Source organism: Strongylocentrotus purpuratus, unplaced genomic scaffold (assembly GCF_000002235.5).
Source record: "Strongylocentrotus purpuratus isolate Spur 01 unplaced genomic scaffold, Spur_5.0 spur5_scaffold_1, whole genome shotgun sequence".
Classification (NCBI taxonomy): domain Eukaryota; kingdom Metazoa; phylum Echinodermata; class Echinoidea; order Camarodonta; family Strongylocentrotidae; genus Strongylocentrotus; species Strongylocentrotus purpuratus.
The window spans coordinates 32,495,297-32,519,247 of record NW_022145594.1 but is presented as its reverse complement, the minus strand read 5'-3'; the positions used below and the strand labels follow the sequence as shown (position 1 = coordinate 32,519,247).

The 23,951-nt window shown below is 37.7% G+C and overlaps 2 protein-coding genes across 2 annotated transcripts; one reads left to right on the top strand and one right to left on the bottom strand.

Annotated features, from left to right (window-relative positions):
• Positions 1–272: 272 nt before the first annotated feature.
• Positions 273–7,034, bottom strand: LOC579479 (RNA-binding protein 42). The gene is made up of 7 exons (XM_779594.5): positions 6,927–7,034; positions 5,677–5,861; positions 4,672–5,085; positions 3,719–4,036; positions 3,094–3,191; positions 2,626–2,722; positions 273–1,771 (listed from the first exon to the last, which is right to left on the bottom strand). The coding sequence occupies exons 1-7, from the start codon at positions 6,977–6,979 to the stop codon at positions 1,659–1,661; spliced, it is 1,278 nt and encodes a 425-aa protein (XP_784687.2). The 5' UTR covers positions 6,980–7,034; the 3' UTR covers positions 273–1,658.
• LOC589409 (activating signal cointegrator 1 complex subunit 2) lies at positions 6,862–23,585 on the top strand. The gene is made up of 18 exons (XM_789051.5): positions 6,862–7,116; positions 8,101–8,245; positions 8,676–8,834; positions 9,309–9,367; positions 10,174–10,285; positions 10,724–10,921; positions 12,303–12,376; positions 14,812–14,943; positions 15,781–15,855; positions 16,675–16,782; positions 17,304–17,450; positions 18,330–18,531; positions 18,878–18,991; positions 19,874–19,977; positions 20,464–20,589; positions 21,048–21,233; positions 21,753–21,873; positions 23,130–23,585. The coding sequence occupies exons 2-18, from the start codon at positions 8,159–8,161 to the stop codon at positions 23,583–23,585; spliced, it is 2,460 nt and encodes an 819-aa protein (XP_794144.3). The 5' UTR covers positions 6,862–7,116; positions 8,101–8,158.
• The last annotated feature ends 366 nt before the right edge of the window (positions 23,586–23,951 follow it).

Genomic DNA, 23,951 nt, shown 5'->3' with positions numbered 1-23,951 from the left:
CCTTTCACCCGATCACTTCTATCATTCATAATCCTTTTACTTAAAGCCTCACTGTACTACTTGCTCCCTCTAAATAGAAAACTTCCCCAATCGGTGCCTGTTGGTCCCCCATGATCCTCTTTTTCTTAAAATGTTCGTTGAGAGCTGAGTTGATGAGATAGCCACCAGTCAGTGAGCACGCTGTGTGGTCTAATCACTTCTGGCCAAACTAGTACAGATGGCCATTAATACAAATTATAATAATAACAAACTGCTGTAAAGACAAGGAAGAATTGTTTAAATATAAAACAGAAAGTTTATTAATTTCTATGTACATTGTATCTATAACATGCACATTCTTTAAGAGAAATTATGCTAAAGTACAAATAAACATGAAATTAAGTCAATGATTTTATCATTTCAGAATGACGTCCAATACTAATCTAAAAGGGGAAGTCCACTCTGATAATTATCTGGTATTAATTAAAGCAGAAAAACAAGAGAAACAAATAAGTGAAAGCTTGAGCAATATCCGGGAAAAAAGAAGAAGGAAAGTTATGAGTTTTTGTAGTTTTCATTGGTGAAACGCTTATAGGCGATACTCTGCTCCAATTTGCTTTGTACAAAAAATGTCATAAACTTTCATTTTCTTTATAGTGATTGATGATGGAATCGATTAATTTCATACAGGGGTTGCCTTAAAACATTTGCTTTAATAACATTTAGGCTTCATCAATTATCAAAATTTTTCTTTAGGGGAAATAACATTTTCTGAATTCTGAGTAAAGAGCAAATGGGAGGTGACCTCGCAAGATACATCACAGAGTTGCCAATTTGTGTTTGATCACAAAAGAATTCATAACTTTCTGTAATATTTTTAATTGGATTTAACTCGACTTTCACTGTCCGGATCATCTCAATTTTGTTTCTAATTTCTAACCAACTTATTATTAAGATAGACTTCCCCTTTAATTCAAAGCTCTTCCACAAACTTTAAGAACAATTTAGACAATGCATTCTCATATCTCGATAGCCCTCCCCTCTTTAAGAGAAGTTGTGTTTTAAATGTCCTTACTGAAAACAAAAATTGTTATGGTGACATATACAATAAAACATCTTCAAAGTATCAAATAAGACTCATAAAAGAAAAACATAAAAATGCCATCTTAATCTCTCTTTGCTTTACCAGAAGTAACAATATGAAAATTTTAAGGAAAACATATTTAGAGGGGTCGATATTATGATTACCGGAATAGTGTGTTGTTTCTTTTAATTCCATCTTAATTTCGTCTTGGGGAATGAACAAAGTCATATATTGGGCGGTTTGGGACTTGTCAGACGTTATCGAGGAGGTCCAGGATCTCCCAGAAACATGGCAGTAAACCAATTCTGCAACAAAATTAAACAAAACCAATGTAGAGGGCTTCATGACTTCACGTTCCAGAATTATATTCAACAGATCGGGGAGTACAAACAATAGCTCGAAAACAAACTGGCATTCCTGAATATTGTGACTTGTGAGAGTGAGCGAGATGTAAAGTTTCAGAAACCCAAGCTCTGGCCTTCTAGTCCAAAACAATCGGGTACCGGTAGCCATTTTGTTTCAAGCACCTATAGATCCTCTCAACACGTCCAAAACTGTTCTCATCATTCAAATGTCTCTTGTGTTTTGAGTTGCTTCACCGAAGTCCCAGCCTATCCTTCTCTTTTTGTTTCTTCTTGACTGAGCTAACGTCTCGATCCTTCCATGTGCTCTTGAGGAGTTTGATCGGACGATTTCCAACATATTTACCTGCAAATAAGAGAAGGTTCATCAGTTAGTCTTGCAAACTGTTTTAATTAACTTGAATTGGTGCAAATTTCACCTTGGTTAAAGCCCCTCTTAAACTGTTGGGAGCCCCAAATTTGCCAAAAATTTGATAATTTGGGATTTCCGTTGTACACAGAAAACCTAAATTTTGTATTCTTTCATCAATATGCGACGTCAAACACATTTATTTTGAAAATCCTTGCAGAAATGTGTCTTAAATGTCATCCTCTTTCACATTATGATACAACTTAGGTGAAATTTTGCCATCAAATTATAGGGGCTCGCAACACTTTAAAAATTTGAATAAATTTCCTTATCTCCTGGGCAATGGTATATAACAAAAAGTAGTCTCAGCTGATACAGTATCCAATTTTTCCCATGATGCCTCAGATTATATCAACTACACACTGGTGTCGCTAGATGTTGCTGTAATTATTCCTACTATTGGGTGTTTCAATTCAAAGAGTGTATATACATACTAAAGACAGTTCTTGAGATCCATTTCGAGATAAACAAGCTCTAAGTGATTCTGCATGATGTTATGCACAGATGGTAAACTATTTTGACCATCAGAATATACGCAAACTATCAAAACTTGCTGAAATTTTCGTTGTTGTTGTATTCCCTAGAGAATAAACTTCAAAATGTTGTTACATGTTTTTTGTTTCAAGATGAGAATTTAGCCATAGTCATTCCTAAAGTACACAAGTTGGCGATCACTACATAACACTGACACAACAGGTATTACGCTCCTGTGCTTAAAAAGTTGTGCTGCCCTCTATAAACCCACGCATGAATGAGCAACATTAAGTTCAATATGACTGATTTGGTCTTACCATTCCAATCCTTGACGGCCTGAACAAAGTCTCTAGGATCCTTGAAGCTCACAAAGCCGTAGCCTTTGGTTTTATTGGTCCTCTTGTCACGGATGATCTAAACGAATGAAATATATAAACAAACAACCAATTTATCAACAACCTATCGTATTTGAAAGACACATTACTGGGCAAATCCAAGCCAGTGAAGCCACATTATGCTATTACAGAACTAACAAGAATGAGCACTCACAAAAAAATCCTTCACCTTTACAAGAATGTGACACTAAAACAAACAAATAAACAAACAGACTGACAGACAGACAACCAGGTAAGTATACAGACAGACATACTGACAGATCGAGAAACATATTGACACACAGACAGACAAACAGGCAAGTATACAGACAAACACACTGACAGATACACAGACAAACAAAGAGGTAGACGGACAGACATACTAACAGACAGACAATCATTGTTATATACCTTGCATCTGATGTAGCTTGGGTAAGATCCAAAGACCTTGGTGAGTGTGTCCTCTGTAACTTCATTGCCAAGATCACCAGCAAATAGTCTGAAGTCATCTATACAAGTTCATCAGAGGAGAGACAGAGATTCAACAGTTAGAAATGAGAGAAATCATAAGAAATTAGGATATTGACAAATCAGAATAGAGGCTTGTCCAGACACATCTGCCGCAAAAAAAAGAAGCTGCCACATTTTTGTACAGAGTAAATCAAAGGTAACTGCTGTAACACATCGTAACAACAAAACACATCATGTCTGAACAAGCCTTAACTAACATGGTCTTCAAGGTTCCCATTTCCCAAAATTCCAAGAAGAAAAAAGATTCCCAGACTTTTGCTCCTGATCTTCCCTAGACCTTCCCCCCTGATGAAGTATCAAAAGTCCTAGACCGTTAAAAGATGCATTTACACAACAGAAAGCATTTTACCCACCAGTAAATCGTCGCTGTTTTCACGAAGTGACGGTAGTGAAAAAAAATTGCATTCGCTTTGCGTTACGATTTTCCTCACTACCGTCACTTCGTGAAAACAAGGACGAAATGTTGTGTAGGATGATCTTCAAATGAACCAGTCAATGTACTTACTTGGGTCCCACTCTGCCAGGGTATCATCTTCCCACGTTGTACCAGCAGCGACCCTGATGTGCTTCTTGTTCTTCTTATCCTTCTTCTTCGCAGGCTCCGACCCTGTGCCGAGCTCATACGCTCCGGCCCCGCCCTGGGTGATCTGAGACAGGTCTGCAGGGGTGGGGACGGGGATGAAGGCTCGGGGTATAGCAGGGGGTGGGGGCAGGCTCATCGGGGAGCGTGTGGGCATGTTGTGCTCCATGGGTGTAGGATGGGGCATGGAAGGGGGGCCAGGTGGAACTGCTGGAAATGCTGGAGGCTCATCAATCGTCTTCACTGTATAAGACAGATAATTAGATTTCATACAAAATTACATAGCCTTTTCTCGTGAAAAAATTGAAATATAAATATTTTTTTGCTAAATCACACATGAAATTCTCTAGTATCTTCAATTTTGACCTCTTTCTGTGTTTTAAACTGTTTAAAGGGCCATTATATTATAAATGCATGTATTAAATGTAGTTACAGAGAAGAAAGTATAAAGAAAGAGTTTTTTCTTGCCAAATAGGTTATAAGATGGTGGTAAGGTGGTAATAATAGTATGACAATGACATCTGTAAGAATCATAGCCCATCTGGGTTTTTTCTTCTGACTAGAAGAATCACAACACCTTGAATTGTCAATACTGAACCTTGTTCAGGTAGAATTCACTTCTTGCAGAGTAATCAAATTTTCAATCAACTTTAAGTCATGTTGTGATGTGATGTGCACAACGGGCTTAAGCCATCATTACTATCAAAATTATCATTCATCATTATCATTCATTTAATTACAACAATATGAATAATACTAGTAGTATTAATGATCTGGAGTTCATTAGGGCTGAATAAGAAATGTACCGGCTCTATAGGCTTTACAGATATTACAAACATTGAGAATTGATTTGAATTATCATCATTAACAAGACGAACCTTCTTTATCTTCAGCTGCTGGTTGATCCTTTGACTCTGTTGATTTTTCTTTCTTGAGCTTCTTCTTAGGTTTCTTATTCATCACTGGTTTTGACGCATACGTTGTAGGCCTGGCAGACAGAGTCACGGGCTTCCGTACGTTCACTGGAGGGGGGCCTGGGGGCATCATTGCAAAGGGGGGCATGGGCGGGGGCGGGAGGGGCCCCATCATATTGGGGGGAGGTGGACGTGGACCCATGCCACCGTGCATCGGCCCCATTGGACCTCCAGGGTTCATGGGGGGAGGGGGCGGAGGGGGAGGGAGGTGGGGGAACCGAGGGGGACCCTGGGGTCGCTGGTTGGAGCGTACCTGGTGGGGTACGAAACCCTGGTGCCCCCCTGTCGGTCTGTTCGGTCTTGGCGGCATGTTTCCACCTGTGCAGCAAAGGAAATGAAAGCATGTACAAATTAAATACTTTCTATTGGTTTCTTAAAACAAATATTACTGATCGAAGTGTATTACCATTCATCATAAACGTTATGATTTTGTATGTAAATATGTTCATGATTATTCAGGGCCCCATGCAAGACCACTACTTATTGGTGAACGGGCTACCCTGACAAAAGATTAGAAGTAAATAAAAAGATAAATAAATAAATTAATTCATTTCATTCAGTACTTTCACAAATAATTACTTAAAATGTAATGTTTTAAAAGCATTGTTAAATATCAGACAAAAACTATTTGAGATAATTTTACTTCTTTTCACAATCTAAAAACTGCAAAACAAGTTTTTTTTTAATCCTGTACATGTAGAAACAAGATGATTCAATACAAAACAAAAGCTAACTAAAACAAGGAATAATGCTTCCTAATTTCCAGCAACTTGAAATAACACCCTTTCCATGAGTGTACTGACCATCTTTGATAATCTGTTTCAACCATTCAAGTTTTCTTGAGAGAAAGAAATAACAAATCAGTACATTTCATCTTTCATGGAGAGTGGAAATGAGGAGAAACTTTACCAGGCCTTGCCATCTGTCTGGGTTGGAAACCAGGGGCCCTGGGAACCCCTCCTCCTCCTTGTCTTTGCATCTGCCTGGGTTGGAACTGGAAACTTGATCCCTTCTGCTGGTTGCTTTCCCGATTGGGCGCTGCTCCCCCGATGGGTGTCGGGTCCTGTGTTAGACTCATTATCTCCTCCTCGAACCTAAGGAGCAGCAAAGACAACAAAGAAAAGATGTTGGTATGGTTAATCTCAAAATAATTAATTAATAAATACAAGTAGGGTCTAACTCTCAGTCTTGGCATGGACATGATTATAATTAGATCATTCTGTGTATTTAAATAGAATGTCTGGAGAGAAATTTTATTTTCTTCCACAAAATTTGATAAACTAGCTAGGAGGGTCAACAACTACAGACAATATATTTCAACTTAACATAAAACAAAAATCTTCCCACATAAATGACAAAAACTATGAATATGAAGCAACAGCATAAAGGAAATCACTTATTCCTTCGAACACAATATTATTATTAAATTTACTCCAATGATTCCTCGTTTTCATTCAAATGGCACTAAAACTAGAACATTTAATGTCAAAAGAATTCCAGAGATATTGCGATCTCAAATTTTGAAGTCGGATCGGAATGAACTACAACTGGAGAAATTCATGCAAGAGTCAAAAGAGAAGAAAGATTATATTATTACATGGTTTGGTAAGAATAAATGCATAAATTGGAAGGCGAAATATCATATAATTCGTCGGTATGACATTCACATTTTGATGACAACTTCTATTGAAAGAAAGGTCTCCAGATCCAGACCCTTGCGCCGTGCATGCCCTCGACTTGTCAGAAAGTTAATTATTTCGGAACGGATGCAAAAAAACTGCAAAATTTGTAGATTTTGGGGTAAATATTTTCATTATTACACACACATTTAAATAGGTGATTTCAGGTTGCTATTTCCATTGCTTATTGTCCACAATATTAAAATGTATATTAATATCGAGTCTAGCCTAAGGCTAAGCTGATACCAAAGGGTGGTCGTGTTTTGCCCGCCTCCGTCGGCCGCCTGCTCCGGCTCGTAACACCTGCACCAGCCTTCCCCACTCACACAATCACGAGCCGAAACGAATATAAAACGTGTCGGTTTAACGCTTTATTCAGTAAACAAATGCAAGTAAAATCTAAATAGCGGGATGTTTAAAAACATAAGAAATTAAAAATAGTTCATCATCAACACATTTTCTTGAGAAATCGTTACCAACCTGCTCATTTCTTCCTCAATCGACTTCATCTTGACGCCGGAGTTGGACGACATTTTGATTCAATGAATTCATGACGTCACGAATTGCTAGCTGAAATTTCGAGAAATTGCGCAAGAAAGGAACGAACACTGCTCGGGAATCCTTAAAAAGAAGGTGCTCTTCATTTTCATTTCAGTGACGCATTTGATCTGTAAGATTGTCTATTTTTCATCTTTCTTAAAGTAGACTTTATAGTGTGTTATATATTTTGTGTTAAGTTTATTCATTAAATTACAAGATGCCAAATCTGGACGTTTTATAACCGACATGAAAGTAAACGTCTGGGACTGTAATTTAGGAACAGGAACATAGAAAGGGGGGGGGGGGGCGGTGGGGGATTTGGAAGGGGTGCCAATCGCAATCCAATGTGAGGGCCTAATTCAGGTGAAAGTGTTGAATCAACCAAACACTCACACTTAATTATAGACCACATCTTAACACAGCCGCCAACATTTAAATATAAGCGCCCAATTTGAAGTCGTTTGTCGAGTTTTATTTTTAACTTTTATCAGTTAGGAATTGTGTTCTGGGCCGGGGCCAGTTTCTCGAAACCGTGGTGTCTAGAAAAAGTGACGAAAAGGTGTCTGTTTCAGCTATACGGCGGCGTCAACGTTTTCCTTAAAAAGGGGTGTTTTTCAAGCACACTGATCACACAAAAAAACAAAAAAAAGGGTGCCTTTTCAGATTCACAGGTTCGGCGTCGTCTACTTTTTACTTAAAAAGGGGTGTTTTTCAAGCACTGATCGCACGAAAACCCAAAAAGGTTACCTTTTCAGGTGCACAGGTTTCAACGTTTTCTTAAAAAGGGTAATTTCAGAAAAAGTGTGATACGCCAAGCGGCCATTAGGGTCCTTTTCAGATGTTGATGGACATGGGTGGGTAGCATTTGTGTATGAGAGTGACCGTGCCTAATGGGAGACTTGAGTGGGACCACTACTGCACTAGGCTCTATTAGACTCTAGTATTGTTATTGATTTTTTTAAATTATTTATACGCCACTATAATATATTGATCATCATGATCATGAAGTTAAATCAGCTTAGTTGGTTTGCATGACTAGCCCTTTTAGATCTGAAACTTGGTAAAATCTACAATCTACCAATTATTGTGATTAATATTTTTCTCTCTGTTTTAGCCGAATCATCAACGATCCTGCAGACTTACCAATTTGAAGAGATCAAGTGAGAAGGATTATGGGAAAGGATGACCCAGTCCCCTTGGAGAAAAGGACACTGTCCGTCACAAATAGAGATGGCTCCAAGATGGATCGACCTGCCTTGGTAAGTGTGTGTGTGGGAGGGGGGGGGGGGGGGGGGGGGTTGCAATGGATGCCAATTTACACTGAATCAGAATCTTTTCATTTGTCAGTTTGTGCACGAAGCACAAAGCTGTAATTAATTTGTACTTGTTCATTATCTTACTGTTAGTGTTTCTCGTAAATTCTGTTTCATAGTGTATGTTGGGGCTCTAGTTTGAGTGGAAGAGACCAAAAGTCCTTAAAAAGAGTATTGTGGCTAATTGAAACAATTCCTGAGTAAACAGTTAAGTTAACCCAAAAATGTAGCTGCCTTCACAATAATTGTTGAGGCGTGGTTCCACTGATCGACTCACATCTTTTCTTACTTTGCATGCTTTCATACATTTCCTATTTTATCTAATTTTATCATATCTAATTTCTTGAATATTACTATTATTATATATTTTTTAAAGGATGAGTTCTGGTTGGAGCAAGTGAACTTTGTGAAGTATGCCCCGCCCCCAGACCCTGGGGATGGGGTGGGGCTAGAGGAGTGGGAGGAGAGGTTAAAGTTCATGGAAGAAGATCTCCAATGGCTCCTCAAGTTACCCCATCATAAATTCTGGAGTCAGGTAAGCTGATACTTGTATGCTGACTGTTTGCATCCCCTCCCATCTGCATTTCCTGTTACTATTTCTATCTATCTCTAGCTCTCTCATTTTTTCTTTACACCATTTTTGTGCCTGGTTCACTTCTGCCTCTCTGTTTAAAAAAATGTCTGTCTTTGTCTGAGCGACCTTCTTGCTGCCTATTCGTTCTCATCTTTTTTCTCTCTCTCTTGCTAACTTCTTATTTCATGAGAATTATCACTGTATATGCAAAAAACGATGTCTTTAATGAAACAGTATGCTATTTCAATTTTTGATACAATCGTTTTTATACTATATAAAAAAGAATTCAAGATTCAAAATCCAAAATTTATTTATTGTCAACTGAACAAGAAGCAATTCACGAATAATAACAAGAACAGTTGACAATGCTGTGCTTGTAAGTAGAGCTGTAAGTTCAGATACTAATTTCCATCAAATTACTTTGTATCTCTGCAGGTCGTGAATGATGTAAGCCTCCAACAGAGTTTGGAATCTTATCTACAAGATGCTCCCAGGTAATAGATTAGTGTAGGTACAAAGCCTTGTCAGTCACTGTACATAACAGTGTCTGCACAGTGAGACTAGGCTGACAGCATACTGCATAGGCTCAGTACTGTACTGTAGTGGCTTGACACAGCCAGAGACTGTCAGAGCTAGGCTCTGTTCAAGGCTTTAGGAATTGTGGTCAAGTGTCATATTAGAGTCTTTGCCTGCAGACTAGTAATATATAATGTGATGATGGAGCTATGGCAAGGGCAATGATAATGATGATAATAATGATAGTAATAGAAGTACATCAAACCTGCTCTAGTGACCACCTGTATAGAAAGACCACCTGTCTACAAAGACCATATTTTTTGTTTCCCTTGAAAATGGTTTCTCATTGAAACATGTACTAAAGAAACCTGTACACAAAGACCACCAGCCTATGAAGACCACTTTTCTTGTCACCCTTGGATGGTCTTTATAGACAGGTTTCACTGTATTGCTGAACTTGTACTTATGACAGTTACATAAGACGAAGTCCGGGTCTTCAAGCAAATATGGATGTTTTATCAATCTTAGGGCTTAATGCTTAGAGCCATAGAAAGTCGTATTCATGGAAAGAAGAAGAGGGGAAGACCTTGTAAAGGCTTTCTAGACGATGAAGTCACAGAATGTGAAGCAACAGGGTATGAAACGCTGAAACGGATGGCTCAAGACCGAGGAGCTTGGAGAGACACTTGATATAGAATTTCAATTGGGTCACTGAACCTGTCATAAACTGACAGATCACTATTGATGATGATTAATCTTATTTGAAATCTGCGTTCTCTTTCAGATCACATGACCCAAGTAAAGCTATCCCACCAGCCATTGCCAGTCGTCAGAAGTCGGTCCATCGGTTAGTGTTTATGGCTTTCTTGCGAATGTCTACCTACAAGGAAACAAAGGTAATATATCTTTCAATGCTGCAAAAGACTTGCTAATACAAGGGAACAGAAACACTAGAAGGACATTGCCTTAAGTAAAAGAGTCTTTGATTTGGGTCAAGCTTGCTAATCATAAGGGCCATTATTGATAAGGACCGCTATCTTTAATGTATGACAAAATGAATAGTGGCCCTTATAAATAGCGATCAAACCATAGACAATTTATCTCGCTATTCAATTTTTTCTCGACATCGGACATTATTTTTGATGCTCTTTCGGAAAATGAAGTTCAAATTTGGGAACTATAAACATATTTTTTTGATGACGTCACACTTGACCACTATCTACTTCCCTTCTTGTTTTCAATTTTTTCCTTTGTCAAAATTTTGAATGGAAATGCAATGTATGGATATTGGAAGCATGATATATATCTTGTCATCTCATTATTTCATTTGTCAGGATCATTTCATCACACCCAGTGTGTTTGGAGACCTCATCTACAACAACTTCGTCTTCGACATGGCCAAGATCATGGACCTGTGCGTCATCTACGGAGGGGGAAACAGCGCCCTCTTGAGCAAGATGCTGGACAACATCTTCACACATCAGCCTCAGTATCAGAATGACCTGGAAGTTGTTGTAGACACGACCTTGACAGTAAGAACTGGCAGGCTTCTAGGGAGGAATTTGTTTACCCTTGGTCAAAATGCAGTGTAATAATTTAATTTTATTTCAATAGTTTTTTTTTGTATTGATTCCAAGCAATACAAATCAATCTTTGAAATAAAATGCAGTTGTTTTTCCTTGACATGAATTAAACAAAATTTGGTCTTGCAACATTTCTGAGGGTGGTTTGGGAAGATCAAAGCAAATTGGCAGGTTGAAAGTATGAAAGAATAATATTATTTAATAATCTGGATTTATATAGCGCTTAATACCAAATACTGTCTCTAACTGTCTACAAAGACCACATTTGTTGTTTCCGTTGAAAATGGTTTCTTATTGAAACATGTACTAAAGAAACCTGTACATAAGACCACCTGCCTTTAAAGGCCACTTTTCTTGTCTCCGTTTGGTAGTCTTTATAGACAGGTTACAATGTGATACACTGCATGGCCAAGAATGAGTCGGTTTGGGTTTGTTTGTCTGTTTTTTGGCAGTGTGATTGAGGTATTACAGTGAAACCTGTCTGTAAAGACCACCCAAGGGAGACCTGAAAAGCGGTCTTTATGTACAGTTTCTTTAGTACATGTTTCAATGAGAAACCATTTTCAAAGGAAACAAAAAGTGTGGTTTTTGTAGACAGGTGGTCTTTCTATACACCGATACGGGCGAATTTTCATGGATGTGAGCCCTCTACGTTTATCATTACACGCTGGGGGGCTTCTATCAGCTTGCGCTTTCATCTTGCATGCAACGATCATTGCTTTCTCACAGACAAACCACTTATTATTCCTTGCCGCTTTCGGACATTTCAACTTCATTTTGTCTAAATTTATTTCATTTACGATGGATGAATGGGTAGATGATGTCCGTCATTGGCGAGTTTTGCGTGCGTTTTCGGCAATCGAAGTTTGGGAGACGCCGTTGTAACGGTGCCCCACATATTCATTATCGTGTATGTTAACATGCAGATGATTTTATTGAATTGAAGAGAGTGAGAGACGGAATGATTTAGAGTTAGAATATAAATAATTCAAAGAATTTTAGCTAGCTGGAGCAGAGTTGTGAGTTCGATCTTACGGTACGGAGGCACTCTCACCACACCGCCAGTAGATGCGGGCCTAAGTACGAACGAGCTCTCGCTCATTCAACTTTCCCATTCAGGTGCTATCCAGAAGCCCCCCAGCTGCCCCCCAACTGTAGCGCCACTTACGGCGGCTTGCGTGGAAGGTCGCCCAAAGTGTATTTGTGTATACAAGTGGCCTTTATAGACAGGTTACACTGTAATACATAACGTGGCCAAGAATGAGTCTGTTTGGAATTTGTTTTTTGACAGTGTGGCTGAGGTATTACTTTGTTTCTTAATTGTTTCTAGGTGCTGATGATGATCCTCAAGAAATGTGGTTTTGATGGAAGTGCCACACCTCAACTGCTGGGAGAAGCTGGACAGTAAGTTAAACCACTTAAAGCCCCACTACACTACTTATAGCTACTTGCGCCCTCTATACAGCCAACAATGCCTAAGCGGTACTTATTGATCCCCCATGGTCCACTTTTTCTTAAGATTAACTGAGAGCTGATTTTATGAGATAACCACCTGTCAGTGACCATGCAGGAAGGTCTAATCTCTCCTGGCCAAACTAGTGCAGATAGGCTTATTACAATGGTAAATCATAAGCAACTATGTCAGGATATAAGTTGGAAACCTGGTGAAAATGACCTTGTTTATTTCTGCATATTAGGACATGACATATTTTCCTCCTTTAATGTTGCAACTGAAATTACATTTATGACACCAGCACTGGTAGTTAGCTAAATTTCGACTGTTTTACAGACCTGAGTCTAGTTTATGGTATTCATTTTTGTCTCGCGGCCTGCGTAGCAAAAAAGCGAGACATAGGCGCCGCTTTTACGGTGACGGCGACGGTGGCATCAACATCAAAAACTTAACCTTAGGTTAAGTTTTTTTGATATAATTTTGAAAGTATAAGTCCTTAGTCAATGAAACTTAGACTATAGGGTTATCAAGTATCCCCAATCATGTGAGTTGAATTTCAGGTCACAAAGTCAAGGTCAAAGGTCATTTCAGGTCAACAGACTTGGACTATGTTGTGGCATCATTATCGTAAACTTAACCTAAGGTTAAGTTTTTGAATTTTTGATATAATTTTGAAAGTATAAGTTCTTAGTCAATGAAACTTGGACTACAGGGTAATCAAGTATCCCCAATCATGTGAGTAGAATTCAGGTCACTAAGTTGAGGTCAAAGGTCATTTTAGGTCAACAAACTTAGACTTTTTGTGGCATCAACATCAAGATTTTGAATTTTTAGCATATTTGCAAAAGTGTTTGTTCAAATTCCATGAAACTTGTACCCAAGAGTTATTAAAGGTACTATGTCCCTTTTGCAGCCAACCTCAAATTCTGTAGAACTTTGCAGGAATTATGAATATGTCATGTATGTCCTATCTGTGAAATTTAAACGTTAGCAGTGTCCTCATATTCAAATTATGCAAGCTAGGAAACCTGTTTACTTGCTAGACTTCACTGTCAGACACTATTGAGTGACTGACTGGCTTTTTTTCTTCTTTAATAATAACATACATGAAAAGAGTTGTAAAGGGTACATGAGCATTTGTCTACATCAATAACCCACTTCTTGTGATGGCCAAGATTAAACTGATTGAATCTTTGTGCAACATAAAACATATGACCATTCGGTACAATTGTCTGAAAATCAAGACTATTACTTTTGGGCTCTATAGCCCTAAAGTCGATTTGACAACTAATAGTCATTATTTTCCCACTTAAAGACATTTTCAAGCCCCACCTCTTTTAGGGAAGTTCTAAATAAGTATTATCTTTAAAATGCAGTTGGAAGTTAACTTTGTAATTTTTTGGCCTGCAAATGGGACTTAGTACCTTTAAGTATCACAAGTCATATGACACAAATTCCAGGTCACCAGGTCAAAGGTAATTTTAGGTCAGTAGACTTGAATTATGTTTTCACAACTTAATATGAGAATAAATGAATCAATTTTTCTTATTTGTTCATGATTCTTAATCAATATTCACTTCAAAATGCTGATTATATTCAGAGGATTTCATTTTGGGGGCCTGCTAATGGGCCAGCCTGCCTATAAATAATGTTCCAACCTCAATTTTTCATCTTATCGAATTGCGTAATGCAGGCGAGACCGCCGAGAGCATTTCCCTTGTTTATATAAATGGTGCATTTTTAAAGGTAATACAAAGTTTTGGCATGGGGTCATGAATTTGGTTCAAATTAACATATTGGAAGCATAAGTGATCCTACAATATTCAGTGATCGTTGTCGCGGTTGAGTCTTAAGTGATGAAAATTTAAATAATAAGCTCTTTGTGTTGTATAGCTCCCTCTCAAGGTCAAGATATTGATTTAGCTATAAAACAGTGTTTCTTGACTAAAATCGACCGATTAGCTATTCCTGTTTGGAAATTATATATCACAACTGATTTTCATGTTTGCAGCTATCATTGTATGGCGGTAGGCGCTATTTGAAATTCATTATATCTCGAAAGCAGAAGTGTTTAACGGCCTAATTTTTTCAGTGCTTATAATACATCGGCAGTGGCATCCAAATATATCAAAATTGTAAAGAATCACTATCCAGCCAATTTTCAATATTTACCAAAACTTTGTATTACCTTTAAGGCTTGATTATATTTCTAGTAATGTTTTCATCATGGCATAATTGTAAATTCATTTTGAAGAAGTCTTTCTTGGTAATTTAACTTTCAAGATGGCCTACAATAAGCATCATTTTGAAAATATTGGCCTCTCTCACAGACACAGAGAGAAGTCTCACCCGCAATAAAAACAGTGAATGACATTTTCCTTTTCAGGCAACCAATCAGCAACCAGGATTTGTATGATGTCATCTTGTACATGGCTGACTCCGCCCAGACGCTGCTAGCCTTTCTTCAAGTCTACCCAGCGGCCTGCCAGATGTTCTATCGGAAAGGGGCCATACAGAAGTAAGGAGATGACGATCATGATGATGATGATGATGTTGATGATGATGTTGATGATGATGATGATGTTGATGATGATGTTGATGATGATGATGATGATGATGATGATGATGATGTTGATGATGATTTGATTGTTTTGTTGATGATGGTGATGAAAAAAAAAGGAACAACCATGTTCAGAATAGAACATTTGAAGATTTTGCTGATTATTTTTACTTCAGAAAAAAAAAAAAATTATTGAAGGAAGAATATTATGGTGCAGTCGAATCTGCTTCAACCACTTGTATAAATAGACCACCTGTTTATAAAGACCACATTTTTGGTTTCCCTTGAAATGCTGTTTCTCAGTGAAACGTATGTACACAAAGACCACCTGCCTATAAAGAACATTTTTCTTGTCCCCATGAGCGATCTTTATAGCTACAAGTTTCATTGTACTACAGGAATTGTACATAAAGAACACCTTCCTATAAAGACCAAGTTGTGTCTCCCTCAGATGATCTTCCTATAAAGGTTTGACTGTAATTGGCATCTTGTAACTATTATGAGCAGGTACTTTTTAGCCTTACAATGAGGGTAAGAGGACCTTGGTCTTTTACGTATAAATCTTCACTGATTTTTCATCTAAGATTTGGTCAGACTCTCATGCTAACAGGTAAGCATGGGAGTTCAGTGAGTTGAGGTATCATGTCGCCCCAGTACCAAATAACATGATATGTGTGAAACACTTTTTTAGGAATATCTGTTCATCATATTTGTCGAACTTTATAAATCTTAATCAACCATGAGAATCATTCTTTTCTCTACTACAAGTATATCGTTACCATTTTCTTTCTGTAGGATAGCGTCTTTCTATGAAATCCTCATGCCTGAACTTCTGGACTTCATTATGGAAAGGGATTGGGAGACAGAGAGGTATGAATCACAAAGAATTCTTTATTGTTACCATATTTAAATCTTTACTGTATGTGGAAGGCATATTTATCATTTAAGATGTTTTTGCATAAAATCGTAATATTCCGAAACACTAGTGATAGATCCTTAGTATAAAAATGTATATGATGATCATTCAACATAAATTGGAGTTTCACAGTTGCTTTAAAGGACAATTTTTTACAGAAAGATATTTTGATTTGTAGTAAATTTATGTCTGAATGAGATAGAGTAGATGCGGAATTTAATTTCATGAACAAATAAATGTTGTTTAGTTTGTTGCATAAATCCTGTGATTTGTGTAGTCCATCAGTAAGCCAGTAGACTAACAGGAGTTAGGTCATCGTTTAATAAATGGTTGATCCTAACACTTGTCTTTAAGGCGCTCCACAATACTGCACCGAGTACCTGAAAGATCTCCTCTTTAGAGTCATTACTCAATCCCATTACTCACTCTGCTCTTCAGCCTCTGTCTTCCTAGAAGTCCCCAGAATCTGAACCACCCATTATGGGGATCGTGCATTTGTGTATGTTGCACCAGTCCTCAGGAACAAGCTGCCAAGTGACATTCACAACATTCAATGCCTAGAAACTTTTCAGAAACATATGTTAAAAAAGGTTTAAGGTACTCACAGTTTCTAATGATATTATGTTGATAAAATTCTGGAGAGAGATTTGTGTATTTTGTTATGTATAGCGCCTTGAGTAAGTTATGAGAAAAGTGGGCTTTATAAGTATTTATTATTAATAGTTTATTATCCTTGTTATAAAAACCCATATAATGTAATCTTATCTTTGCAGTGTGAAAGACACCCTGAAGAAGCACCTTGTGATAGCACAGTCGGGCCTTGTTCACACTTGTGTTTTAATCCTGAATATTTGCTGTGTTCAGCCAATCCTTGCCAAAAGGTAAACAAACAAATAAGGTTGGATATGAATAGATAAAGATGGAAATAACAATGAACGACAAACAACGTTTGATTAACTGGGGAACACTTTGACAATTTGTTTTTGCTCTGTTTGCTACGTGCGCTCTATTTGCACTTGGGGGCATTTCACAAACTTAGACTTAAACATTATGGAGAGCCATTTACAGCCTGCTAGCTTCTATAGACCAATATAAATTGTTTTGGAAGTGATTGGTCCTCTTTGAATATCCACTTTCAGGGGGATACAGGGGGTGCTGGCCCCCCCTTTTTTTTTCGGAAAAAAGCTAAGAAATATTCACATAAATTTTCAGTTTTTATGCATTCAGAAATGCCTCAGAATGTACCATAGAGCATCTTAAGGTTCAACATTTTCCCGGACCCCACAGCGTAAAGGTTTAGCGTTTCGTTCTCGCAATTGTTTACATTTTGCCCCCCCCCCCCTCCCCTCTTTTGGAAATTTCCTGGATCCTCCCCTGACTTATCTTATCTTCTTATCTCTAGTGGGAGTGATGAAGTTTCAAGTCATATTGAGAGCTACCTTGAAGTCTTGGCATCCCTCCTGACGGATAAACTCTTCCTAGCTACGATCTGCAACCATTCCAACATCCAAGATGACATCGATATGATAGTACAGAGCTCGCACCAAGTGTATCCTTAACTGCATTTTCGGAAATAGTTATAATAATAATAATAATAATAATAATAATGTAATGTCTTGTTTACCCAGGGTAGCCTCATCAGTATTTATACTGTTTTCCCTGAGGTCCCTGCAATCATATTAGTACTTTGGCTTTAGCCGAGCTTCCATGAGAAGGCGCTCAAGCATTCAAAGGAACTCTTCTACCATATACTCATTTACTACACCTGGGTGGAGGGTGGCAAATGTAGATTAATATCTTGCCAAGGGGTATTAGTGCTGCGGCGGGACCAACCGTGAACCATGTGATTCACAGTCCAGCGACGAATCTATTAGACTAGACACTTCTATAGATAGTTCACTTCTCTCTATAGTTCACAAACATTGTATGCACACGGAAGGAAATTGATTTTATGCTTTGCTCTCTCGCATACTTGTTTTATTAATAAATGTTTTTTTACTATGCAACTTGAAAACGTAAGATACATAGTCATTTACATATCTGAAACAAGTCATGGTTTGGACAGCAAAGCAAAGCAAAGCAATTCAAAGCAACGCAAAGCAATTTAAATCTTGAATTAAAATTACAGAGATGAGGCATATATTCATTTTATTCTGGATTTTATGAACAAAACTTTATTTTTTATTCTTGAAGGATTTAGAATGAGGGAATAATTGCAAACAAATTTCCATTTAGGAGCTAAAAGAGGAGGGGCGTGAAGTAGGTTTAATGAGTGAACCTTATGTTTTCCTATTGCTTGCTTTACATGGAGTTAACTAAAAGTATGAGGGAAATTAGATTAAGAAATAGAAAATAGCTATTTACCGTAATTTAGCCCAAAGTAACAGCATGTGTGAGTTCATTAAACCTCAACTAGAATTACTCGCAGGGATGAGACGAGGACTAAGTTCATTCAGGATGGAATGCATGAAGCTTTGTCTCTCTATGGGTGCAAGAACCCACGTAAGCCTCCCACCCCTAAGAGCGCTACCACACCCCGGGCGGGTGCCTCTCCTAAGGGCAACCAGAGTCTGGACGTGCTGGTGGCTGCACCTGAAGATTACCAAACGGATGTATATCTAGAAGATCAGGTGAGATATATATATATATATATATATATCTATATAAGAATAAAATGTGTGATGTGGAATAAAGTACCAGGTGCCTTTCATTTTCTCAGATGGTTAAATAATTGGCCGAACAAACATTTTGAATTTTTTTTATAGGTTTTTATTCTCTACTCTCTAAAGAAAAGTGTACATAATTTATAACATTTTATACAAAATTACAAATGATCTTCACATAGGCCCAAATAAATTTGCAAATGAACTTTAACATTTCCATGCAAGGTTACAAATACATTTTCTTATAAAATGTAATTGCAAATGAAGTTACACTTTCAATTCAATTTCATTTGTTTTCCTCATTTTCTATCAGGTCGCTTCAGCATCAGCTACTGCCTCTCCTGCCTTAAAGACTGGTGTTGAACTCGAATCACTGATAAGTGGTGTGAGGGACCTACTGCCAGACTTGGGAGAAGGGTTCATAATCGTAAGATATTAACAACACATGCTTAAAGATATTGACCGGTAGTGGTAAAATTGCGGTTCAAGGGTTTTGGGTGCAAGATATCCATTCAGTATTCTTTAAGTATTGCCTTCAGAGGTTAAGATAGCAATACTTTAACCTAAATTCGCAAAAAAGCAGAAATATATGCCCAAATGTTCAATGTTGAAGTGCATTCGCGATATCTATCCAGGCCGGATCAATATGATAATTTACCTAATATATCAATGAGTAGACGGTTTCCTGGCAAAATTTATATCATCATGTACATTATTCAAAACATATTCTTTTATATAATTAGTAATAAGAGCTTCCATTTCATTTTAAGAGAGAGGGGGGCGTTTCCAAAAACTGGTCTATACCTTTAATGCACTGTCCTTTCTGAAAAGTCTGTAAGTTCTGATTTGTTGAGTTCAGCTAATTTTGATCTTGTTCAAAGACCCTTCATTTGCCACATTTCATACTGTATGAATATTGAGCGGATTGGCTCTGTCAAAAGCATGTTGGAAGTTGGCGCTATCATAAACTAAATTGTTTTCATTGTAGTGGTCTCTAAACAACATTTGGTAGTGGAAAGCCTACTGTAGAAGCTAAAATCACTGAAGTCAAAGTATTTTCTTCTGTCTCAAGACGATTGTAGTATGTATGGGTGTCTGTATTTTGCTTTTGTTTTCAGTTATTCATAATATTTTATGAGCTCTATCCTCTTTCTTGTTTGATTTGTATTACAGGCTTCTTTTTTTTTTTTTTTAAATGAGAAATTTTTGTGAATATCTTTATTCAACTGTAGAATGAAGCTTTTCCAACAGGGAAAATAGGCTATTCTACAAATACAAATGTAACCCCACAAATAAATTTGTATTACAGGCTTGTCTGGAGGAGTACAACTATGACAGTGCCCAAGTCATCAATGACATCCTGGAGGATAAACTCCTTGAATCTCTGCAAGGATTGGATAGAACCATGAAGAGGTGAATTAAAAAGAAACACTATTCATTTCTCTCTATAAACATAGTACATGGAGTCGTATATTATAACTTCAAGTAACAAATGTTCTAACATTAAAATGCTTTTTCAGATATGACGGGGTGAACCGCCACAAAACAAAACAAAAATGCCAGGTTTTTTTCTTACGTTTAAATGAATGGCAATATACTATATAGAATCATTATAATACAAGTAAACACTATGCAATTGTTATTATTCACACATATAATACCAAGGAGCACATATGAGTCTACCATTAGACAGGTGAAGGTTCAAAATAATCTAGATGGTTGAGGGAAGGGGAAAAAAAAAATCAATTAAAAAAAAATAAAAAAATTAGTGCTCACTATCACCTCTGCAGAGGGCTACGATAATGAAGATGATTTTGATGTATTCTAAAAAGGGTGACATGACAAAATTTCATTACATTATTTTGGAGCAATTTCATTTGTCTTTCTTTCACCCTACAGGACAAAGCCTAAGGCTGCTCCCCCTGAAGACCTTCTCTCTCAGAGGGCTAACGTCTATGATAACGATGAGTTTGATGTCTTCTCGAAGGACAAAGTGGACAGGACTAAAGTTCAGAAAGGAAAGAGGTAAGAACTGTGCTGACCACAATGGGCGAGTTCTAGGGACCATTATTCCTAGATACTTATAACTAAAATACAGTGAGATTGTCCTCTGTCTCTACCATTCTCTACCACTCTCCTTTCTTCTGCCTTTCTCTACCACTCTCCTTTCTTCTGCCTCTACCATCCTAGAAGTCCCCAGAACCCGAACCACCCATTATGGCGATCATTTATGTTGCACCAGTCCTCTGGAACAAGCTGCCAAGTGACAATCGAAACATTCAATGCCTAGAAACCTTTGAGAAACATGTTAAAAAGCTTTTATTTACTCAGAGTTACTAGTACTATTATGTTGTTAAAATCTGGAAATGCAGAAGTTAGCATGGAAACAGATAAATTTACTCTCAGGGAATTTGAAGGCCAATTTAAGAATAAGAAATTGATATTTTGAGTCGATTTAGAAGATTTTTGCTCTTACATTTTAGGAAAGAGGAGAGCGCCAAGGCCGTACTCGCCGACAAATCCACCGTCCAAGAGATGAAGAAATCTTATGAGCAGTATTACGAGGTCAGCTATGATGATGAATATGATGACGAGTACGATGACACCTATGATACCATCAATGTTGGAGCTGGCGATGCTGACTCGGCGGATGAGCTACAGACCAGAAGGTAGAGTTTTCAGTTGATCTTGAGTTCTTGTATTTTGGTGGCACTTTGAGAGAAACAACTTTAGATTGGACAAATAAATACAAGTGCATTGAATTGTATTTATTTTCTCCAATTTGCGTTTAACGTATTTGTTTCGCTCACATGTGATTAAGTAAAGGCTCAGACATAGATTACGAAGAACAGAAATAGGATACAAATCATGGATACATTTTGGTGATGACAAAATAATAGTCGTACATAATATTGATTTTCGTTTGGTCATTTTCGTTTTGTTTTGTTACATAATTAAATGTCTTCATGCATATTTATAATAACGATCATTTACGACTTAACAAAAAATTAAGCTTTTAAACTAAATAAATCTGACAAAATCGCTTTCATGGATGGATTGTTTTACATTTATATGCCCTTGACTGCTTTTAATTGTTGTAATCACTGTCAGCGTTCTTTCATACTATGTTGTGGAACAAATTGTGAAGTTTTTTGTAACCAATCTATCAATCCTTTTTCATCTATCAGACCATTCACCATGCCAAGAGTTCTAGCCGCTGTTCAAGCAAAGAACAATGAAGATGAATTAGAAGATGACGATGAGGAGGAGGATGATGAAGAGAAGAGTCAAGATGCGAGGAGAACTCAAGTGAGTCTCTTTTTGTATGATGGATGGATGGGTGGATGAATGAATAGAAGGATGGATGAATGGATGGATAGATAGATGGATGGAATTTGAAGATGATGATGAGGAAGATGAGGATGAAGAGAAGAGTCAAGATGCAAGGAGAACTCAAGTGAGTGTCTTTTTATATGATGGATGGATGGATGGATGAATGAATGGAAGGATGGATGAATGGATGGATTAATGAATAGAAGGATGGATGAATGGATGGATAGATAGATGGATGGAATTAGAAGATGATGATGAGGAAGATGAGGATGAAGAAAAGAGTCAAGATGCGAGGAGAACTCAAGTGAGTGTCTTTCTATATGATGGATGGATGGATGGATGAATGAATAGAAGGATGGATGAATGGATGGATAGATAGATGGATGGAATTAGAAGATGATGATGAGGAAGAGGAGGATGAAGAGAAGAGTCAAGATACAAGGAGAACTCAAGTGAGTGTCTTTTTTATATGATGGATGGGTGGATGGGATGGATGGATGAATGGATGGGTAGGTGAATGGGTAGGTGGATGGACGGACGAATGGATGAATGGATGAATGAATTGATGAATGAATGAATTGATGAATGAATGAATGGATGGATAGATGAATAGATGAATGAATGGATGGATGAATGAATAGATGAATGGATGGATGAATAGATGAATGGATGGATGGATAGATGGATGGAAGGATGGATGAATAGATGAATGAATGGATGGATGAATGAATGGATGGAATGGATGGATGGATGGATTGATGAATGAATGAATGACAGGGAGAATTAATAAATGAATAGATTGATTGATTAAATCATATTATTCAGAGTTTTCGTTGCTCTTAGCATATTCATGATGTCTGTGAAGGGTGTAAGATATGCAACAAATGAATTTTACAGTAAATGAATTAGTGCCAGAATTTAGCAATATATTGAACAAATTGTTAAGTACTATACAACTAATAAATTGCTCCTCATACTTGTTATAGTATCAACCATTGTCAGTCATCTATCAGATACATGTTCATGTAGAATGTGTTCCTTCTTGTACCATTATAAGCAGTGTTGTTCTAGAGTTTTTCATTTATGTTGGGCACTTTGTACAAAATCACATTCTGAAGAAAACATGTGAGCACTTTTCAATTATCTTATCTTTTTGATCAAAAATATTGTACTTGTTCGCACACGATTGAAGTTTGAAATTTGATTTTGACTTTTATTTTTATCTTTAACAGGATAGCAGAGCATCAGAGAGACCAAGAGCCGGGTCAGGTCGTGACCCCCATCAGCCCCAACTCAAGGGTCAGCCGTCACGAGGGGGCAGGGGTGGAGGGAGAGGGCAAGGAGGGGGAGGTAGAGGAAGAGGGGGAGGTAGGGGTGGGGGCGGAAGCGGCAGAGGGGGAGGGAGCGGAAGAGGTGGAGGGAGTGGGAGAGGAGGGGGTGGAGGTAGAGGGGGAGGGAGTGCCAGTGGAGGTAGAGGAGGAGGGAGTGGAGGAAAGGGAGGTGGATCGGGAGGAGGAGGAGGAGGAGGAGGAGGAGGAGGAGGAGGAGGACAAGGTCAAGGAAGGACGGAGCAAGAGGGGAGGTCAAGAGCAAAGAATGAAAGAAACAAATCATCAAGAGGCAATCATAACAGAAAAACAATGGCCGACAAGAAGCGATCAAAAGGAATGGGACCATTGCCTAGCTAATACTATGAAAAGAAATACTAATGCAATTCTGTTGCCATTTTTTTCAGAGTATAGTATGAGAAAGATTGAATGCAATATATAAAAGAGAGCGAAATCTTTACATACATATGCTGTAAAACTGTTAAAGAAAATGTTGAGAGTATCTCATGAAAAGTTGTCAAATCACAACTGTAATGCCTGTATTAGCAAATAAGGAGAGTCTCTGAAGCTACATGTATTTTGTGCCAAATAAATTTGGGGATGAATATTGAATAAGGCACCCTCTCACTTTCACACCCACAAGTTGCAAGAATTGATACTGAGAGCAATTCACTTGATTGCCTGTGAGCAAGCTTGTCACCTGTTACAGAAGTGTGGTTGCTTTCT

Coding starts and splice junctions, on each gene's coding strand:
- LOC579479 (XM_779594.5), bottom strand. CDS start 6,979: ATGTCGTCCAACTCCGGCGTCAAGATGAAGTCGATTGAGGAAGAAATG. Junction 5,862..6,926: donor ATTGAGGAAGAAATGAGCAG/GTTGGTAACGAT, acceptor GCTGCTCCTTAG/GTTCGAGGAGGAGATAATGA. Junction 3,192..3,718: donor CCTGGCAGAGTGGGACCCAA/GTAAGTACATTG, acceptor GAACTTGTATAG/ATGACTTCAGACTATTTGCT.
- LOC589409 (XM_789051.5), top strand. CDS start 8,159: ATGGGAAAGGATGACCCAGTCCCCTTGGAGAAAAGGACACTGTCCGTC. Junction 10,286..10,723: donor CTACCTACAAGGAAACAAAG/GTAATATATCTT, acceptor TTCATTTGTCAG/GATCATTTCATCACACCCAG. Junction 16,783..17,303: donor CAGCCAATCCTTGCCAAAAG/GTAAACAAACAA, acceptor TCTTATCTCTAG/TGGGAGTGATGAAGTTTCAA.